Source organism: Entelurus aequoreus, linkage group LG12 (genome assembly GCF_033978785.1).
Source record: "Entelurus aequoreus isolate RoL-2023_Sb linkage group LG12, RoL_Eaeq_v1.1, whole genome shotgun sequence".
In the NCBI taxonomy this organism is placed as follows: domain Eukaryota; kingdom Metazoa; phylum Chordata; class Actinopteri; order Syngnathiformes; family Syngnathidae; genus Entelurus; species Entelurus aequoreus.
Window position 1 is genome coordinate 34,342,710 of NC_084742.1, and position 21,857 is coordinate 34,364,566.

General features: G+C 42.5%; 2 protein-coding genes across 5 annotated transcripts in view; both read left to right on the forward strand.

Moving 5' to 3' along the window:
- Positions 1-941: 941 nt before the first annotated feature.
- LOC133662080 (proline-, glutamic acid- and leucine-rich protein 1-like) lies at positions 942-9,569 on the forward strand. 2 transcript variants are annotated; one of them, XM_062065750.1, is made up of 19 exons: positions 942-1,129; positions 1,259-1,323; positions 1,406-1,511; positions 1,582-1,731; positions 2,650-2,721; positions 2,795-2,854; positions 2,928-3,084; positions 3,149-3,281; positions 3,417-3,504; positions 3,573-3,661; positions 3,738-3,851; positions 3,936-4,086; positions 4,197-4,350; positions 4,429-4,484; positions 6,452-6,588; positions 6,658-6,760; positions 6,933-8,447; positions 8,543-8,845; positions 8,946-9,569. In XM_062065750.1, exons 1-19 carry the CDS (start codon positions 989-991, stop codon positions 9,036-9,038), a joined length of 3,687 nt encoding a protein of 1,228 aa, XP_061921734.1. In that variant the 5' UTR covers positions 942-988; the 3' UTR covers positions 9,039-9,569. The 2 variants fall into 2 exon arrangements, with proteins under 2 accessions (XP_061921734.1, XP_061921733.1); XM_062065749.1 differs by having other exon boundaries at positions 943-1,129; positions 6,834-8,447; positions 8,946-9,568.
- A 201-nt stretch (positions 9,570-9,770) lies between these two features.
- The window catches only part of LOC133662081 (peroxisomal acyl-coenzyme A oxidase 3-like), a 41,928-nt gene continuing 29,841 nt past the window's right edge, over positions 9,771-21,857 (forward strand). For 2 of the 3 annotated variants that reach the window (XR_009828059.1, XM_062065751.1), the window contains exons 1-15: positions 9,771-9,909; positions 10,334-10,465; positions 10,544-10,641; positions 13,449-13,584; positions 13,692-13,766; positions 13,832-13,921; positions 13,989-14,132; positions 14,221-14,309; positions 16,913-17,009; positions 17,101-17,283; positions 17,352-17,474; positions 18,890-19,010; positions 19,086-19,208; positions 19,273-19,386; positions 19,862-19,977. Coding sequence is in view for 2 of the 3 variants with exons in the window: in XM_062065751.1 (XP_061921735.1) it covers positions 10,346-10,465; positions 10,544-10,641; positions 13,449-13,584; positions 13,692-13,766; positions 13,832-13,921; positions 13,989-14,132; positions 14,221-14,309; positions 16,913-17,009; positions 17,101-17,283; positions 17,352-17,474; positions 18,890-19,010; positions 19,086-19,208; positions 19,273-19,386; positions 19,862-19,977 (1,629 nt within the window). In the remaining variant the exon portion in view is untranslated. Of the gene's footprint in view, positions 9,910-10,330; positions 10,466-10,543; positions 10,642-13,448; positions 13,585-13,691; positions 13,767-13,831; positions 13,922-13,988; positions 14,133-14,220; positions 14,310-16,912; positions 17,010-17,100; positions 17,284-17,351; positions 17,475-18,889; positions 19,011-19,085; positions 19,209-19,272; positions 19,387-19,861; positions 19,978-21,857 lie in introns of those variants that run through there. The other variant, XM_062065752.1, reaches the window with a different exon arrangement.

Here is a 21,857-nt window from a genome sequence, read left to right on the forward strand (position 1 = left end):
TCTCGAACGCTATCTCCTCCGATGTCGGTCAACATTTGCAATAAAAGTCACTGTTGCAACACAACGATTAGTTCCAGCACTGTGAGTTTTCTCCACCTTTGATCACTCGCACTGAGTTGACTGCGGAAAACTCCAAGCGTTGCGTTAGAGAGTTGCACATTCTATTGAACACCGACGATTGTATTAATTGTATGGTTTTTATTCTTGAATATGATTTATTTCATGTTTATAAAGGGATTGCACTATTTTATTTTTAAAAAATGTTTTATTTTATTGAACAACAAACATACATGTATAATTCACTCAACCGTAAGGCACTTTCAACAACAAGGAAAGAAAACAAAAGCAAATACATAAATAGTATTAAATATTAATAAATAATAATAATAATAAAACAAAAAATACTACAAATAAATAAATACAAATAAAAAGACAAAGACAAAAACGGCTACCTTAATTGATTGATTGATTGAAACTTTTATTAGTAGATTGCACAGTACAGTACATATTCCGTACAATTGACCACTAAATGGTAACACCCGAATACGTTTTTTAACTTGTTTAAGTCGGGGTCCACGTAAATCACTTTAAATGTTTTAATAAAGATATCAATTTAAGGGCTTTTGTACTCTTAATCATTCTCCAAGATTTGATTGATAATTGTAAACCATCAAGCCAATTACAAAATGTAGGCCCTACTTTCATAAATCGACATTTATGTAGAAAATGTTTTTGCCTGGAGCATAATAATGTTGACAAACATGTCTATGTTACAGTCGTTTATAAAAATACCAAAATTGATCTTTTCTGTAGGGAATGGGGACATCTCCACACCCTTGTTAGGGATTGCACTATCTGAGTTATCTTATTTTTATTGTCACGTTTGTGTGTAAATAAAGTTTTTTTGGGGGGAGGGGGTGTTGGGGAAACAGACAGCTAAAATGACGTCACGTCGCACATTATTGGCGTAGATCGGCGGACAGGCAAGATGGCGGCATCAGTTTGGCTGCATGGCCCGTCTGCTACGCGTTTAACCGAGGGCTTGCTGTCGGTGCTAAAAGAGCAGCGTCCGGAATATTTACCCTCTGTGTTGGCGAACTACAGAGAGCATGGAGTGTTCCCCACACAGGTATGACCTCACATGGACCCGCGCATTAGCCCCTCAGGCTATTTACCTGCTAGCCTGTTAGCTGTCCTGGGTGGCTTTGTTATTCATTTGATTTGATGTTATATCTAACTTGTTGTTTTATGATGACAGACCGCCAGTGCCGTCGGGGGTCTGGTGGGTTTTAGCCATGCCAAACTGTCCTCAAGCAAAACCAAGTGAGTACCCCCTCGTATCAGTATTTTATTATTTGATGTGCCTCTCACAATGCTTGACGATATCATGTGTTTACATGAGTAGGTTTGAGGGTCTCTGTCTGCTCTCCATGCTGGTTAAGGACAGCTCCTGTGATCTATTCCAGCAACACTGCCTCTCATGGCTGCGCTCCCTGCAGCAGATCATCCAGGTCAGATCTCTCTCTCATTCAATGCGGGTTTAATGCTGTTAGTCACTCTAAAATGTATGCTTTTCTCCAGTCTCAGGCTCCCGTGCAGACCATCCAGCTGGCTGTGACCATTTTGAAGGACTTGCTGCAATATTCGTCGCAGCTGGCCGAACTGGCAAGAGAGGTGGGCCTCAACTGCATCCTTGGTATCCTCACGTCGCTGCTGGCCCTCAAGCCTGAGGTGAGTAAGAAGTGGGTGTGGCCCCTGTGACTAGAGAACTGCTGGAATCCTTATTGTAGCTGCAAATTTTAATAAATATATGTAGAGTGAAGCCCTGCGTACATGCAATTTTAGCATTCTTAGGCCGGCATATCTTCAGATTTAGTCATTTTTTTATCTGTATATGTTGGAAAACCTGCATATGTGTGCTCTTTGTCTCTGAACATTGGCCGTTTGTTGCATAAAAAAACATCTAATTCATCCTAAGTTGTTATTAATTGATGAATAGGTGATGATTCATAAAATGAACAGCATACCGGTAATAATACAACACATTGGGGACGGCGTGGCGAAGTTGGTAGAGTGGCCGTGCCAGCAATCGGAGTGTTGCTGGTTATTGGGGTTCAATCCCCACCTTCTACCATCCCAGTCACGTCCGTTGTGTCCTTGGGCAAGACACTTCACCCTTGCTCCTGATGGGTGCTGGTTAGCGCCTTGCATGGCAGCTCCCGCCATCAGTGTGTGAATGGGTGAATGTGGAAATACTGTAAAAGCGCTTTGAGTACCTTGAAGGTAGAAAAAGCGCTATACAAGTATAACCCATTTATTTATTTATATATGCCCTTAGGTGTTGAGTTGGCATATTGAGTTATGAAGAACTGCAGTTGCATGCCGTATAATTTTTTTTCTGGCAAAATTGAAACCCATCGAGCAAAAATGACAAAATGCCTTCTTGAATCACATTTCCAGGTTTTCGCAGGCTACTTAAAACAATGTGGCAGGCTGGATATAGACACTTGGCCTTGAGTTTGATACCTGTGGTTTAGAGTGTCAAACATGGCATTTTTATGAGTGCTTCCATTATCTGCCATTTTTTAATTTAGTGGGGGTGTAATGTCTGTTGCGGCACTTGAATGATAACTTCTCTTGGGATTTCAGTGTGAGTTGGCGGCCATGGAGGGGATGACAGCGTGTATGACCTACTACCCCAGAGCGTGTGGATCCCTCAGGGTAACTGACATGACGGTTATATTGCTGTCCAGTATCATCGTGGAAGAATACTTTAGTTACTTTTGTCTTTCAGGACAAACTGGGTGCCTATTTCCTCTCTAAAATGGACAGTTGCAACAAGAAAACACAAGAGGTTTGTCAGGATGTCTGCGTCTCGTTTATTTACATGCCTTGTCAGCATCTGCTTCATGTTGTTGACTTATCAGATGGCATGTCAGTGTTATGGCCGCCTCCCCTGCCTGGGTGGCCTCATGGATCGAGTGTCTGGGGCTGGCAGAGCAGAGAGATGGATCAATCAGGTTCACTGTCTGCTGGCCTCGGCCAATACTCTGCTGACTCATATCTACCAGGGCTCGGAAACTGGTATGATCTCAACACACAACACTGCAAAAAAACATGTTTCATTTTGTGTGTAAATGCTCTCCAGACAGAACAATGCAATATGAAGGTCCAGGAGTAGAGCTGGGCTTTCCTCATCTCAGCCCGTCGGATCCGCTGCTGCTTTTACAGCTGCAGAACAGATACACAGCAGTCTGCCTGGCACTCAATCACACTCTCCGGTACACTTAATGCTCTCTCGTTCTTACATGAGTTGCCAGTGTAATCTTAAACCTAAACGTGCACAATTTAACAAGAGTTCAAAGCATAGAAAATCCTACACACGTGTATTAATTAATATTTGTTGTCCCTTTTAGGGTGGACCCGGCATCAGCTGTGCGTCTGCCCGTCAGATCCATTCTCAACCTTGTGTGCCGAGCTCTAGCTGTCAGCTCCAAGAGCATTGTGAGCGCCCACAAATTAACAAAACAACAACAAACAAAGTACATTTAAAAGCTATTTGTTTTTGTCAGAATTTAACAGGGGATGGCAGCGTGAGGTTGCTTCTCCTGCCCGTTATACACACCAACATACTGGAGGTCTTATCTGCTCTCATCACAGTGTAAGTTGAAACGCCCACTAGCATTTACAGTAAAACATAGATATGAGATATTTATTTGTTGGTTTGTGTATTGCAGCGTGCGCAGCAGCATGGTTCAGTATGCTGCTGTCCTCCAGAGGCTCTTCTCCCAAACACTGAGTGCATGGATGCCTCCACCTGAAGCCAACCCCGGGCAGCAGAGAGCCTATAGGTATCTCATACAGAAGAAAGATGATTAACGATACATATCAACGAGTTTGCTCGTGATAACGCGGCAGTTTCTGTCCTCCCACAGCTCAGTGCGCATGTCCGTGTACAGAACCTTAGAAGTTTGGGTCCAGGTGGCCGGAGCTTCTGCCAGCATCCTCCAGGGGAGTCCTAGCCACTCAGAGCTGCTGTTTAGCCACCTCTTGGGTGACATCACCCCAGGGGCAGACTCCATCAAGGTGAGCACCTCTTTCATGCATTTCTATCGATACCTCTTGGACGCGTTGGCAACACAAGCAAGCACTCAGGGTTTCATGCTAATACTGGACATGTCGGCCTGTTCCTTCAGCTCCGTGCGGGTCTGTCAGCTGAAGTGGTTCCTGGAGGCAAACCGGGCCCCCGCAGGACCAAACCACTAGTAATGGCGGATGCGGTCGGACCCTCCCTCCAGAGGAAAGGCGACTCTTTAGCCAATCAGGACACTTGCCTTTCCGCTCTAAGGGGTGAGGCCCTGGCTCAGAAGTGTTGTTATGATTCTTCTCTTTAAATGATCTGATCATACTTTGTTTTCTTCTTCCAAGTATTAAGACAAATCATACTGACTAATGGAACGCTTCTTAAGGCTGATGTGCACAAGGTAAATACCTTTAATTGCTTAAAGATCAGCGTGTCCAAAAAACAATGTTGTTCTTGTGTGACTGCTGAATATACAATTTATTCGAATTGCTGGGTTGCAACCACATTACGAGGAGGCGGTCCAGTTTTCATTTGGTGAGCAAACGTTTTAATATGGCCACTAGTCCATTACAACCGGCTGCGAAGATGTCACAGTTAATTATGGTTTAGAGCTGAATATACATTCTGTAGATCATTGGAAAAAAAACACTGAATGTGAGTGGAACTAACACAATAGAAAATGGCATCGGTAAGGCGGCAGCCTGTGTCTTGGAGCTTTGTGCAGGTTGCATGATCCTCATATTTTTTACATTTTTAGTTTTTTTTTGGTCCGTACTAAGACTGGGCAATAAACTGATAACGACATATATTGCGGAATAACTTTTTCTCAATAGAGATACGAGACAATTTTGTTGGAGGGACACTCTGACCTCTTCAGTTGGCTTTTCGAGTCGGTGACAAACTCACTTTGTGGATAGGAGACAACTTTGTCTAGCAACATGCAGACCTCATTATAAATTATAGCGCCACAGTAGTTTAAGGCACTGGAAAACCCTCGCAGAAGCAACACCTCTCACCAAATACGCATACACACTATCGATAAACCCCCTCTGCCTTTACTCCTGCCCCCAGCACATGTCAACATTCACACATGCCCCCAATATAGCTGTCCAAGGCAATGCATAAAACCTTAGTGTTTTTATTCCAGCTGCCTTTTTGACTGGTTAATGCACACTGTTATTGGTGTCCACTATTTGCACTTGATGATAATGATACTCATTACTTCTGGATGAGCTCCTGGAACAGCATAATATCCTGAAAAGGGTCAATAAAGTACCTGCCGATCGACCAAAAAAGGTATTAAGGCCACGAAAGACAAAATGTGACTACCGGTATATTAAACTTAATCAATCTCTTGTAGGCAGCATATCCAGTCGCATCGCAATGACATACTGTATCTTAATATCAGAAAATTTTTACATCAACCAGAAAAACCTTATCAAAAAAAAAAATAGTCACTCGACTTAAAAAAAAAAGTTATTTCTGGAGAACAAATAATGCATGTGGAGGGTATTTAGCAAGGTTTTCCTGATACAATATATGCTATTGGGATTAAGAACACATCCTTTGCATGTCAGTTTCCGGAAAAAAAACGCACATATTTAAGTATATGGAGAATAAAACAAATGAATATAGTAAATACATTAATAAACAGTATTTTGAAGTTCATACAAACCTTTGACAAAATGGTCGCTGCAAATTTGAGAGTATTAAGCCTTCGCTCCACTCAAAGACAGCAACCAGTAATGCTTGTGTTTTTCCCCCTTTAGGATAGCTTATTTTAGGTACTTTTTTAATAACTTATTACAAAATCCCTATTTAAATGTATTGGCATTTTTGCTTTGTTTTTACTTGACTTCTGGCTAGCTTGTTTGCTCTGCAAACGGACGTGATGTCACATGCAATAGGGGTTGCACAGACTAGTCGACCTTAAAAAAGGACAATGACTTTTGTCCTTCTGGCTGATAACGGGATTTTGACAGTAGACCTACACAGTATTTTCTTTTTCACTGGTGTTTGGGAGAAGTAGCCACCCCTGCCTTTCATGGAATACATTTCCAATACATTGAATTATGGGTTCTCAGTGTCATGCGCTTTGATTGACTAGAAAAAAGCGCTATATAAATTCAATTAATTAGTCTTAGCTGATTTAAGACTTGTTGTAGATATTCCTCCTGTTATGTGTTATTCTTGTGCATGCCTCAATGTCGTCCGTGAATACACATTGCTGTAAAACATTCCCACTTTATGTTTTTATTTATGGTGGACAAGAATATGAATGACACAATCAGCGACAAGTTGACCCTAAAAAATCTGTTGTTTTTCGCCTGTTTTTTTCACCTTTCATTCCCCATCATTGTCTCGTAGCGTCTCCACAATGTGGTGCTTCCGCTGTGCGTGCGCTTGCAGCAGCAGCTGCAGTCCAGCTGCAGCACAGCTTCTGAGACAGCAGGGGGAATAAGTGGTCAGTACGGCGGCGCCCTCACACGACGGGAACTATACAGGTAGCGCATTTTTCCTCTCGTTTGTACACTTGTTTGTACGATACTTGAATACTTGGTGTCGCCTCACAGGTTACTGTTAGCTCTGGTCCTGGTGCCGTCGCCCACTTGGCCCCCTCCCCTGACCTGTGCCGTGTCCATTCTCAGCAAAGGACGCAACGACCGTATCCTCAAGGTGAATGTTGTTTTGCTTACATGTACCGTAGTTGTCTTTTTTACTTTCACTCAAGTGTCACATACTTTTTCAGGTGTCTGCATTCTGTACTGAGGCGCTGACCATCTGTAACTCCCTCCTCCACCCTCGCACTCCCTCTATCGCTATTCCCTTACCACCTATCACCCTTAAGCCAACCCCCTCTGCTTCAGTCCTCCCGTCTCCCCAGGGTGTGACCCCAGGCCTCCCCTTGCCAACCCTCCTTGGAGGCCCTAACTCCTCTTCTCCATTCCCCGCCCGCCACTCCCTCTCTATGGGCTCCACCTCTTTGCTGAGTTCCTTGGAAAACCACCTCTCTCTGCTTCCGGGCCTGACCGGCCATGGTCACACACCCGGCGATATGATCCTGTCTCCACACCACCACCAGCCAGACTCTTCTGCCCTGTGCCCCCCGGAGGGGCAGAGACCCGTATTTGTGCGCTACGACAAAGAGGAGGCGGAAGACGTGGAGATCTCTCTGGCCAGCGACTCGGACGACAGTGTGGTCATCGTTCCTCCAGGGATGCTCAACATGGAGGCGCAGCAGAACCACTCGGCTGTGACTAACTCTAACAACCTGGCTCCGTTGACACCTGGAGGGGGGCCCGCTATCACCCTACCAGGGGCTGATTCTGTCACCATGGCTCCCACCGCACAAGCGACCACCCCAATGGACAGTGTCTCCCTGGCAACGTCTTCCCCTCTCCTCACTACCTCCACTGCCCCAGTCAACTCATTCCCTCCTCAAGGCTCCTCAGCGGTTTCTCTCGCTGCACCCTTGAATTCCAGTACGGCCCCCACAGGCGTCACGGGCGACTCATTGGCGGGAAGACCTCAGCTCCAGCAGATGCTGATGCAGCCTTCTGCTCCTCCCCCCACATCCATGCCCCTCCCCTTGCACATGCTGGGCCCGCAGGGAAGACTCCTCCAGCAGCAGCAAGGTCCGCCTCCCAGCAAGGAGGACTCGGCCGTCATCAACATTAACAGCACTGACGATGAGGAGGAGGACATGGAGGATGATGAAGACCTTGAGGAAGATGAGGAGGACGACGAGGAAGAGGTGAGCGATTTTCCTGAGGAGGGGGAATTTTTTGAGGAAGGGGAGGAGTTTGATGAGTTTGACGAAGAAGCGGAGGACCTGGAGGAGGAGGAGGTGGAAGAAGAAGAAGAAGAAGAAGAGGAGGAGGAGGAGGATGATGAAGAGGAGGAGGAAGATGGAAGAATGCCTCCATTGGAGGGAGTTGACGAGCAATTAAATGTGGGTGGCATGCCAGAGGAGGAGAAACCAGACGAAGGAGCTGGGGGAGGCATACAGGAAGTGCAGCCCAGCAGATCCAACTTTGGAGAGGACAAGATGAAGGTGCAGGAGGTTGAGAGCATCGGAGTCCTGGAAGGGGCCAGAGGAGAGGAGGAGGAGGATGATGATGAGGAGCGCGAGCGAATGGATGACCCCTCCATGCCTCAAATCCTGTGTGTGACCGGAGGGGTGTTGGAGGAGAGGGAGGAGGAGGAGGAGGAGGAGAAGAAGGAGGAGGAGGTTGAGGAAGAAGAAGAAGAAGAGGTGGGTGTGCAGGCTTTGGCTGAAGTGGCGTTTAAGGAGGTGCCAAGCTTGGAGGATCAAGGAGCCAATGAGGTGGAAGTGGCCCCGCCACCCCCAGAAGAACAGCAGGTGGGTTGACGTCACATATTCACAGGATTGTAATTATTAACCGTATGGATTTCTACTTCTATGTCATATCATCCCTAAATTCTTTAACCTGCCAGGAAACAGCAGCTGAACCCGCTCAGGAATTGAGCGAGAATGATGACCTGCCGCCCGTCCTCCCAAATGAACTGCTGGCAGGCCCACCCAAAGACGGCTTGCTTGCCACAGAACCTGCGACCTTGTCTGGACCAAACTCACAGGAGCCAGAGGAGCGCAATCTGGAGAAAAACGGCAAAGACGAGACGGAACATTCTGGGATGGAAGGAGACGTGGGAGAGCGTGAAGATGGTAAAGGAGTCAAGAGGAAGAGAGATGATGCACAAGTGGAGGAAGAGGCGGTACCAAGCCCAGAAAAGAAAAAGGTAAAGGATTCCCTTAAGTTTAGGAAGTAGTACGTGACCAAATAGATGTTGCTTTTAATGTTTGTGTTCGTGATGTTGCATAACAAACATGTCTCGTTAGATGGATGATGATGCCATGGCCTCCATGTTGGCTGATTTTATCGCCTGCCCCCCTGACGACGACAAGGAGGCTCCGTCGACATCAACATGCTGATAAACATGCTACAGAGGTGCGATTGAGGTTGCAGCAGATATGTGACTCTTAATTCGGACATTTTCTGTTATCTCAATCAGCAACTCCTGCTCTGCTGTGGTGAAGCATCAGTATTCACGTTGGTCATGATAAATATCATAGCTAGACTCCCATCAATGTGGGGTGGCAGATGGCTTTAGGTAGCATGACAATTAGTTTTACAATAGCGAGAGGAAAATGTAAGAACTGTATTATCACTATGTATCATGCTCGTGACGTACTCTGGATGGGTGCCTTTTCTTTTCTTTTTTCGTTCTTTGATCACTTGTCTTTTTTTTTTTTTTTTTTGCAGTAACAGTAAACTCGTTCAAAAGATGTGTGTATGTCATTACTATTTATGTTACATTAAGGAACATCACATGTCTACATTGTACAATTCATGTCCGAAAAGGAGTAGGAAGAGCAATTCATTTAATTTCATGTTTAATTTTTTTTTTCACTTCCTGTGTTTCAAGTGTCACCATTTTAATAATTTTTATTGAAATGAAAATAAAGTATGGGCAGCAATGGATAGACGTCTTCTTTTACAGTAATGTGATAGAAGAAAAAGGTGATGAAAAAATGCTGAATTAGAAAAAAAAGTAAAAATAAAATGATGTGCGAGTAAATAAAAAACACTTCTATTTGCGTCACAGCAAGTAACAAGCAATTGTGCACACCAGAGGGCGCTGTTGACTAAGAATGCTTGCTGTAAAGAGCGAAGAACAAAAGGGCGGGGTTTAAGCCATTTGACTGTCGACTGAGAGTCATGGCGCATAGCCTTCACTATCACTCAGGTTGACCTGTTCGCTTGTACGCTTTGCTTGTCAATATTCCACTAAGTCGGCAACAGGTAAGACTAAACCTCAGTCTACCGCCACCAGATAAAGGCTATTTAAGTCATTTGTATTACATTTCTTATTAGAAAACAACTTGTTTTATTGCGCACATGTTGGTATTTTGTTTTCCTCCTCATTAAGATGTAGATGACAGTTGTGCGACCGAATTGTGATTATTATTACCTCTCGTCAGAGTATTTCCTTTTGGAACACGTCATTTGTAGTTCCAGTTGTCTCTAAAGTGAACTTGCACACTTTGAACTCTGCTCTGGATTGATAGTAGCTCGACTTCACGAAGTCTAATTGAAGAGACGAGACTATAGAACATGTCCACCATTAAAGCCTACAACTATTAAACACACTTAACAGAGGGGTTCGGCTTTTTATGTAACAAACTGTTCAAACAACGCACACTCACTTTCATTTATTTGCATTCAGTGTGAAAAGAAGATGAAGCATCAAGTGGCTGACCTTCCCAGTGGACCACTGGATCTATACAGACAAAAAGCTTCTTTCTCCTGGAAGGACATGGTCCTCTTTCTGGAGGGAGAAGAGGTGGTGGCATTCAAGGTATCGGTGCTTTCCAAATCTGTGTTCTTAAAAACAATTATTCAAATGTTTTAAAATGTTTTGTTGCTTTGTCTAAAGCAACATGTCTTCACGACATTGGAGAACGATCCTCTTTTTTCCAGAACGCCGGGTGAAGACATCCCTGTCGAGAGAATGCGAGAACTCACCTTCCTCAGGTGTCCTTTTTAATTATTATTTTTTGCCTCAATCCATACTTGCCAACCCTCCCGATTTTTCCGGGAGACTCCCGAATTTCAGTGCCCCTCCCGAAAATCTCCCAGGGCAACCATTCTCCCGAATTTCTCCCGGACAACAATATTAAGGGCGTGCCGTGATGGCTCTGCCTTTAGCGTCCTCTACAACCTATCGACGCGTCCGCTTTTTCACCATACAAACAGCGTGCCGGCCCTATCACATGTTGTATGCGGCTTCTGCATACACACGAACGTGACTGCAAGACATACTTGATCAACAGCCATACAGGTCACACTGAGGGTGACCGTATAAACAACTTTAACACTGTTACAAATATGCACCACACTGTGAACCCACACCACACAAGAATGACAAACACATTTCGGGAGAACATCCGCACCGTAACACAACATAAACACAACAGAACAAATACCCAGAATCCCTTGCATCCCTAACTCTTCCGGGTTACAATATACACCCCCGCTACCACCAAAATGCCGCCGCCCCCCTCATATATGAATAATCAGGAGACTTTCTTCCCAACCGGTTACATTAAAGATTGTGCAAATTCCAAACGGGTCGTTTGGAGGAAGTATGAAGGAAGGCAAGATTGTTTTATAAATATCTCTGCACGGTTTGATTTAATATGTTTGGGGCTTATGCAGATCCCATTTACAGAACCTCAGGTGCTAAAAGGTAGGAAAAGTTGGTTTTGCATTATAGGCCCCCTTTAATAAGAGAGCCCAAAAATACAACTGGTTAATCTGTCCTTCCTATGCAGCTACCACTCGCACATACATTGGCACTAGCACGATTTTGCACAGTTTGAAATGACAAAACTCTTTAACATTAACAACCTGGTCGCTACAATGATTAGGAATAAAAAACAAAATACATTTACTGTAATTTGTTGTTAATGTTCTTTGTGTTCAGCCAAAGCAAGTAGGATGGGTGGGGGAGCGACAGTGGTGACAACGGTGTGGATACTTCCTGAATGTTTCAAACCACACATCACTTTTCCATTGCTTTCTTTGTTCTCCTATTGAGCTAGCAAAACTAGAAAAATGTTGTGAAAAGAACTTAAAATAAACACTTACAAGCACACAAAGTAGCAATTAATACGGTAGTTAATGAATGCACTGCTCTTTGGACGGAGATGGATAAGCCATAATGGCTCCCTTGCAGACACACAGTGGGTTGGGCACGCAAACGTTCCTACACGGAGACAAGGTTAGCACAACAAAGCATATTTCTATTCCGTCTGTGGCTCGTAAATCAAAAAGTTTTTATAATGAGGAGTTTGTAGATTTAAATTCCACTGTACAGTAAGGGAAATACATGTGTGTGTGTAAATTCATATACCGGTAACCATTTTTTAATGAAGCAAATTGCAAACTGCTGGCAGGTAATTGTCAAAATTCTCAAATTAAATAAAAAGAACCAAAATCTATTATACTATATGATCATTTACAATGTTTCTTTGTAGGAAAGTGCAACTATGCAGACAAGTGCTACAGTAATAGTTTATGAAAAGAGTGAAATGTTTTATTTTTTGGAAATTTAAGTTAATATTGTCCTAAGTGCAGCACTGATTCAGGTTAATAGTTCCAGCTTGTAGCTTACTCCTTTTGCCATAGGCTTCGTCTTAGGCCTCTGCTGCAACTGTCTTCAGTTCCTGCTTGCTCTTTGGGTATTTTACCTTCATTTTTGTTTCCAGCAAGTGCAATACAATCAGATTCAAATCAGGTGATTGCATAAATTTCCACTTCTTTGCCTTAAAGAACTAATTGGTTGCTTTCACAGTATGCATCGGGTCATTGTCCATTTGCACTGTGAACTTGCTGTCCAATGAGCATTTAGCTGAATATGAGCAGATGGTATTGCCCAAAATGTTCCTGCTTTAGTTAGCAGTGATCTAATCAATAAATGCAAGGGAAGCTGTTCCATTGGCAGCTATACCTGTCCACTACCATTAGTTTTCATCCCTTTTTAAAAGTGGGTGTCACATATACAAACTGTTGTTATTCCTACACGTTCACCTTATTTGAATGTAAATACCCTCAAATTAAAGTTAAAGATCTGCAGTTAAAGCACTTCTTGTTTAGTTTATTTCAAATCCATTGTGGTGTGTAGAGCCAAAAAGATTTCCTCCCAAGTATTGTGTTGATGTCCCAATATTTTTGGACGTGACTGTACATACTTTATATGCTGTGTACTAGACAAAGCTTTGTGTTGATATTAAAATGTCTGATTTTTCTGGGCACATAACACCTTTTCACTTTGGCTGTTTATTTTTTTTTTGTAATTGTATTAAACTATGTGCTACAAACAATTGAAAAAACAGTCCGCACTTGGTTACCCTGGTTAACGTACTTCACCGTGAAGGCAAAGTGGAGGAAACGGAAGAGGGTTTTTCAAGCTCAGCATTCTCGTTGGCACTATCGCTAACCATGACTCCCGCAAGCCAAAAGCTGATTTGCAAGCTTTTGGAAATCCGCAGGCTTTGCCTTTCGCAGCCAATTTTTCGCACGCTACCTGGGCACATTAAGATACTATGCACGCCTGAATCTCAGCTACTGCGCAAACTACGTCCACTTTAATTACTGAGATCATTTAATATTGATTAAACGTGCAACGTGAGAAACACCACAGTAATACGTTGTGTACTGTGTGGGAATTTGGTATGCCTCTGTACCGAACCAAAGGTTCCATAATGAAAAATCTGCTTACGAATCCATGTACTGTTACATTCCTAATAGACAATAACGTTTTGGATGAACACTGACAGGGTGAAACAACTCTTCCGCTACGACTTCCTGACCAAAGAAGAGATCATGGCAGACCCGTGGAAAACGGTGATCCTCAATGACTGCTTGGGAATGTATGATTGGTCCTTAGGGGCCAAGTTCTTCCTCAACAAAGGCGTGAGTACTTGTGGGAGTAAATACTGTGACAGCTCGCATGTTCGAGGCAGCCTGTTCTAACACTTTCTTATGTTAACAAGGCCACATTTAATTTTCCTCTTTTTCAGATGTTTGGAGCTACGGTTGCCAACACAGGCTCAGCGAGACATAGCAAATATGTGGACAGCACTGAAGATATGACGGTAAGGACGGTCTTCACATGGATCCAAGAAAAAATTACATTTGACAACAGTTTTTGTGCGTGTAGACTTTTGGATGCTTTGCACTGACCGAGCTGAGTCACGGCAGCAACACACGAGCCATGAGGACCACCGCCACCTATGACGTTTCCACCCAGGTGAGTACTCACTCAACCACACACAGATCGTCATTCCATTGATGAATAATATGTGTGGGCTCTGTAGGAGTTTGTCATCAACTCTCCTGATTTTGAAGCAGCAAAGTTTTGGGTGGGAAACCTCGGTAAGACCGCCACACATGCACTGGTCTTTGCTCAACTGTACACGGCAGACGGAGCATGCCACGGCCTGCACACCTTTGTCGTGCCGGTAGGTCTTGTTCAATGATGCAGTGATTTCATTCGTTTTGTGCAAATAAAAGAGAGGCACTGTTTCAATCACACTGCTACTTCTGTAGGTGAGAGATCCTAAAACCCTGCGTGCTCTGCCTGGTGTTCTGGTTGGTGACATGGGCAAAAAAATAGGCCAGAATGGACTGGATAACGGGTCAGTGATGGCAGAATTCAAATTTCCCTTTTTTAACAAAATCGGATACAAATACTTTTCCTTTTAACTTTAACACGTTGGCACATACAGTACAGTATATTCTTCTCTACCTCTGCAATGTCATGATATGGTATCAAGCATGCTTGTTCAAAATTTTGAATTCAAATTTAATTCATTTGATACATTTTAACTGAATTGGGTCTACCTTACAGGATGTTGAATTTAATTGCAATTGTAGATATTTAAAGTAAATTAATTGCAATTCAGAGAAATTCCTTATAGCCAAGTAACAGGAAGAAATTGTCACGTTGAAGAAATATTTTGACTTAAATAATGAAAATACTTTGTATAGACTAAAATTAAACACACATTCTCTTCATTTTGGATTATTTGATTAAATAAAGCATTTTGGGAATTAAGTAGTTTTCCACAATTTTTCATAATTCGATAATGTATAATACAGAACATTAACCAGAATCATCTGTTTTATAGAAGATGTGTTAATTCTCAATTGTTGATGAAAACAAAGAGTAATGTACAGATGACGTTCATAGTAACTAAAGGAGGTAATTTCTCTAAAAAATGCATTTGAATGTTGAAAAGCTGAACAGAATTACAATGTAGAAATGTGTAGAATGACGGTAGCAACATAGCGCTAGTTACCAAGAGTGCGAAATGTCCTGAATGAGTTGAGCCTGTTTGCTTTGAAAGGGTTCAAATCAGTTGAGAAATGTGGGAGTAGTCAGTGAACGACAAGTGTAAGTGTAGAGAAATAATAGTACGGAAATGGTGTAGAATTAAAATGTTATGTGTTCAGTCAGCATTCAGGAATTATGTAAAAGAGTCATGTATGGATTGTACTGTAAAGTGTAATTCTGGAACACAGATCAAAATTATTGAAAAAATTACAACCTCAATTCAAATTCATTGAAATTGAGCTGGAATTTGGGACAATATCAATTTAATTTGTAATATTGCACAAGCTTGGTGCCAATGTAAATTTTATGCCAAAACCAGTGACGTTGAAGTCCTTTTCAACTTATAATCAATTGAATAGACTGCAAAGACAAGATATTTAATGTTCGAACTGAGAAATTTAATTTTTATTTTTTGCAAATCATCATTAACTAAGAATTTAATGGCAGCAACACATTGCAAAAAAGTTGGCACAGGGGCATTTTTTACCAATGTGTTACATGGCCTTTCCTTAACAACACTCAGTAAACGTTTGGGAGCTGAGAAGACCAATTTTTGAAAAGCTTTTCAGGTGGAATTCTTTCCCATTCTTGCTTTATGTACAGCTTAAGTTGTTCAACAGTCCGGGGTCTCCATTCTGGTAATTTAGGCTTCATATTGTGCCTCACATTTTCAATGGGAGACAGGTTTGGACTACAGGCAGGCCAGTCTAGTACCCGCACTCTTTTACTATGAAGCCACGCTGTTGTAACACGTGGCTTGGCATTGTCTTGCTGAAATAAGCAGGGGCGTCCATGATAACGTTGCTTGGATGGCAACATATGTTGCTCCAAAATCTGTATGTACCTTTCAGCATTAATTGTGCCTTCACAGATGTGTAAGTTACCCATGCTTTGGGCACTAATACACTCGCATACCAGCACAGATGCTGGCTTTTGAACTTTGCACCTATAACAATCCGGATGGTTCTTTTCCTCTTTGGTCCGGAGGACACGACGTCCACAGTTTCCAAAAATAATTTGAAGTGTAGACTCATCAGACCACAGAACACTTTTCCACTTTGCATCAGTCCATTTTAGATGAGCTCGGGCCCAGCGAAGCCGGCGGCGTTTCTGGGTGTTGTTGATAAATGGCTTTCGCTTTGCATAGTAGAGTTTTAACTTGCACTTACAGATGTAGCGACAAACTGTAGTTACTGACAGTGGTTTTCTCAAGTGTTCCTGAGCCCATGTAGTGATATCCTTTACACACTGATGTCGGTTTTTGATGCAGTACCGCTTGAGGGATCGAAGATCACGGGCATTCAATGTTGGTTTTCAGCCTTGCTCCTTACGTGCAGGGATTTCTCCAGATTCTCAGAACCTTTTGATGATATTACGGACCTTAGATGGTGAAATCCCTAAATTCCTTGCAATAGCTGATTGAGAAATGTTGTTCTTAAACAATTTGCTCACCCATTTGTTCACAAACTGGTGACCTTTGCCCTATCCTTGTTTGTGAATTACTGAGCATTTCAAAGAAGCTGCTTTTATACCCAATCATGGCACCCATCTGTTCCCAATTAGCCTGTTCACCTGTGTGATGTTCTAAATAAGTGTTTGATGAGCATTCTTCAACTTTCTCAGTCTTTTTGCCACTTGTGCCAGCTTTTTTTTAAATAAGTTGCAGGCATCAAATTCCAAATGAGCTAATATTTGCAAAAAATAACCGTTTTCCAGTTTGAAAGTTAAGTATCTTGTCTTTGCAGTCAATTGAATAAAGGTTGAAAAGGATTTGCAAATATTGTATTTTATTTTTAATTACGATTTACACAACGTGCCAACTTCACTGGTTTTGGGTTTTGTAAATCCACAACTCAGACTGAGCAAATAATGACAACAATGACTTACAGTATGTAAACGGCACAGGTTTGCTTTGTTCCACAATGTGAGGATCCCACGAGAAAATCTCTTGAATAAGACGGGAGATGTGACCCCCACTGGCAGTTACGTGACCCCTTTCAAGGTTCTTAAAATTAATTTTATAATGTTTTATTCTGAAAGACTTTGCAGTCAAAATCTTTGGATGAACTTTTCTTCTCCCTGTGAATGTTGAGGACCCCAACAAGCGTTTTGGGGCGTCGCTGGGTGCCCTGTCGGGTGGCAGGGTGTCCATCACCAGGATGGCTCTTGTTAACCTGAAGCTGGCTCTGACTGTGGCCATACGCTTCTCAGCCACCAGGAGGCAGTTTGGGCCCAAAGACATGGAGGAGATTCCAGTGCTGGAGTACCAGTTACAGGTCGGTATAGATCCTTCTTCCCACGTCTTGTCTTCTTCATGTTAAAGATGGATGTGTCTGATGTGCAGCAATGGCGCCTCATTCCCTACCTGGCGGCGGCGTATGCTCTTGAGCATTTCTCCAGGTCCATCTTTATGAACTTTGTGGAGTTTCAGATGGGACAGATGATGAGAGACAAGAGTGACAGACAGGTATGAATGGTACAAAATGGAGATATTCTCCCCTCTCTTACATTTGCTTTCTTTAAATATTCAGCTTTTAGGAAATTTTAATTGACCCACAAGTCCTATCGATGGACTATAAAACATGTCATCTCCCAAATAGAACTTGTAAAGTACCGTGCATCCGGAAAGTATTCACAGCGCTTCACTTTTTCCACATTTTGTTAAGTTACAGCCTTATCCCAAAATGGAATACATACATTGTTGTCCTCAAAACTGACAGTACCCCATAAGAACAATGTGAAAAGGTTTTTATCAGAACATTTAGCAAATGTATTAAAAAAAAATAAAAATCACATGTATATAAGTACCTAATTCACAGTTTTTGCTCAATACTTTGTTGATGCACCCTTAGCAGCATTTACAGTCTCAAGTCTTTTTGAATACGATGTCACTAAGCTGGGCACACTTATCTTTGGGCAGTTTCGCCTATTCCCCTTTGCCCATTTCTCTTTGCAGCACCTCTCAAGCTCCATCAAGTTGGATGGTAAATTTAGGTTTTCATCCAGGCTGTCTCTGTACATTGCTGCACTCATTTTTCTTTCCATCCCGACTAATCTCCCAGTTCCTGCTGCTGTAAAACATCCCCACAGCATGATGCTGCCACCGCAATGCTTCACTGTAGGGATTGCGGTGCCTGGTTTCCTACAAACATGATGCCTGGCATTCACACAAAAGAGTTCAATCTTTGTCTCACCAGACCAGATAATTTGGTTTCTTATGGTCAGAGTATTTCAGGTGTATGTTGGCAAACTTTTTACCATGAAATGTCTTCCATCTGGCCACTTTACCAAACAAGCTTGATTGGTGGTTTGGTGCAGAGATGGTTGTCCTTCTGGAAGGTTCTCCTCTCTCCACAGGGCAATGCTGTAGCTCTGACAGAGTGACCATTGGGTTGTTGGTCACCTCTCCGACTCGACTAAGTTGAATGCAGCAATGTATAGAGACATCCTGGATGAAAACCAATGTTTTCCATCCAATCTGATAGAGCTTGAGAGGTGCTGTAAAGTGGAATGGGCAAAACTGTCCAAAGATAGGTGTGCCAAGCTTGTGGCATCAAATTCAAAAAGACTGTAAAGGCTGTAATTTCTGCCAAAAGTGCATCAACAAAGTATTGAGCAAAGGGTCTGAAAACATATATACATGTTTAAAAAACAAAACAAAAAAAAAGTATTTTAATTGGATTTGCAAAAGTTTAAAAAGAGAAACTTTTCACATTTACCTTATGGCTATTATTGTCTGTAAAATGTTGAGGACAACATTTATTAAGCCATTATTTATTAACAAAGTATTCCATATTGAAATAAGGCTGCAGCATAACAAAATTTAGAAAAAGTGAAGTACTGTGAATACTCTCTCGACGCATAGTATGTTGTAAACGACAGGCAGAGATGGGCCGGGAGATCCACGCCCTGGGCTGTTCTAGCAAGCCTCTTGGCTCGTGGACTGCTCAGAAGGGCATCCAGGAGTGCCGCGAGGCCTGCGGCGGTCACGGTTACCTAGCCAGTGAGTGTTACAATGCAGCGCCATAGCCTACGCGCTAACATAGAGGCCTCACACTTCCTTTTATGTCCTGTGCAGTGAACCGCTTCGGGAGTCTTCGCGACGACAATGACCCTAACTGCACCTACGAGGGAGACAACAACGTGCTGCTGCAGCAAACCAGCAACTACTTGCTCACTTGGCTCCACGCTAAGCGTCTCGGTCTGTCCAGTTTTGACCTGCAGGTCGAGACTAGTCTACTTTAAAGGCGTTCTGATGGTTTCAGATGGAGTTTGCATTGAGTCTCCTCTTCACACTGTGGACTTCCTGGATGATTTCCACAAGATTCTCGCTAACAAGTTCACGGCACACACAACTGATGACTGCATGGACCCTGCAGGTAGTTTTTTATCTTCCACCTTGACTATGAATCCATGTATCTGGTCTTTTTTGCTCAGGTCAGCAGACCAAATGCTTTTGTCTGCTTCGTCTTTTATTATTATGGTGGCTGCGTGACTCGGGTGGTTGAGCGGTCGTGCCTGCAACTTGAGGGTTCCTGGTTCGATCCCAAGCTTCCGCCATCCGAGTCACGTCCGTTGTGTCCTTAAGCTAGACACTTCACCCTTGCTCCTGATGGGTCATGGTTAGGGCATTGCATGGCAGCTCCCGCTATCAGTGCGGGAATGTGGAAGTAATGTCAAAGCACTTTGATTACCTTGAAGGCAGAAAAGTGCTCTACAAGTACAACCCATTTACCATTTTATTCTATTTTTGTTTTGTATTGGTCCTATTTTGTTTCTTATCTGTAATGTTAAATGGCTGTTTTCAAATGTGATGGATTGATTTAATGGGGTTACTTATTCCTGGTGATTTAGTATCGCTTGCTGCCTACAAGTGGCTGGTGTGTTTCCTGCTGGAGAAGAGTGACAAGAAGCTCCAGCAGCAGAGAGCTTTGGGAAAGGAGGACTTTGAAGCACGCAACAACAGTCAGGTAGGACACACATGCTGATTTATGTGATAATTCACAGTATATTCAGTGAGGAAAAATAATTTGATCCCCTGCTGATTTAGTAAGAGTGCTCTCTTCCAAAGATACGAACAATCAATGATATTCATGCAAGGTTTATTGTACAGACACAATCAATTAAAAATATAGACAAAGGTTGTGAATATGTATTTGATATCCTCATGCAAAATGTTGCTTAGTACAATGTGGGGAAACTCTTGTTGGCAAGCATAGAGTACAGATGTTTCCTGTGGCTATCCACGTGCCTGAGGGATTTTGGTCCGAGAAAACCCCCCAAAGCAGAATGTTTCCACCTCCATGTTTGATAGTAGGGATTTACACAAAGTCCACTTTAAACCATGAAGCTCAATTGTAGTATCATGTGACCACATCACATTCTCCCAAACCTGGTCTGAGTCATTCAGGGGTTGATTGTTGGGTGTCGAACTTCTGACGGTCCTGAACACATGGGACTTTGCGGGCACAGCAGGATCCTAATCCATTACAAAACATTTTATTAATGTTTGTCTTGGTGACCGTGCACCAACTTACCTAACATCATTAATCAGTAATTATGGGCTGGTCCCTCATGCAACATTTCTCAGAATCATCTTGCATGCAGCTCCACAGTGAGAAAAATTGACTGCCATCTAGCATTTCTTCAATTTATGAATTATTGCACCATTCAAACCTCTTGCTGGTGGTCTTTGGCTCCATTCCAGCCATGTGCAGGTATACAATCTTGTCATTTGGGTCCTTTGACAACTCTTTGTCTTGCACGTGGGAGTGGAGTGTTTGAATGTAAAATACTGTTTCTGTGACAGGTGTCTTTAGATGAGATTAGGAGTACTGTACTTTTATCTATATTATTTCAAACATGGTTGGATTTGAGTAAATCATGTTTACCGTCACACAATTCTACATGTACGAAAACGGGTAGGAGGATGCAGACCTTATTTAATCCTACCCCTTCTCGGTATCACAGCTCCATCTTCCATCCATTTTTTACCGCTTGTCCCTTTCGGAGTCGCGGGGGGTGCTGGAGCCTATCTCAGCTTATTTATCAGAATTACTTGGTTTGCACACCCCAGTCAGAGCGTTGACTAGTGTTTTTTTTTTATAATGTCCTGCCCAGCTTCTCGGGCAAATCATATAGCAGATGTAGATGCCCATATCGGCTGTTCAGATTTACTTTACAAAAGAGAAGTGTAGGATACTTCTCTTGTTGCCTTACTTGTATTTTGACTTTATTAAATGTATTTATATTATCATTTGGTGCAGCCGGGCCGGAGCAGGAGGGGATAGAAAGAGAGAAAAAGGAAGACAGAGGGGGGAATTGTGGGGACAAGAGGGGGATTAGACAGAGAGACAAAAACAACAACAGCAAACACAACAACAACAACAACAGAGCAACATCAGCAAATACGACATGTACAAATATGATGGTAAAAGTAATAGCAAATAAGCAGTTAGCGAAAATTAAAAAAAAAAAAAAAAAAAAAAAATACAGAAATGACAATGAGCATTATTACACTAAAAATGGAGCAATATGAATACCAATAGAAATAGTGCTATTGATAATAAACAATACCAGTACTTTACCTTTATTATCAACAATACAATTGTTCAAATGCAACAATACATATACGTAATGATAACTTGAGATACGAAAGAATGCAGAAAAATGGAGGGGAAGAAAGAGAAGCAACCTTAACCTTGTAGATTGTTATAGTAACAATAGGTTAAGCTTTGTCAGTGTGCCATGTGTTATACCCAGTTTACCCTAGGGCAACAACGTTAATATATGTTTGATGAAACGTGATTATGTGCATGAGTGTATGTATGCATATGTACTTGTATATGTA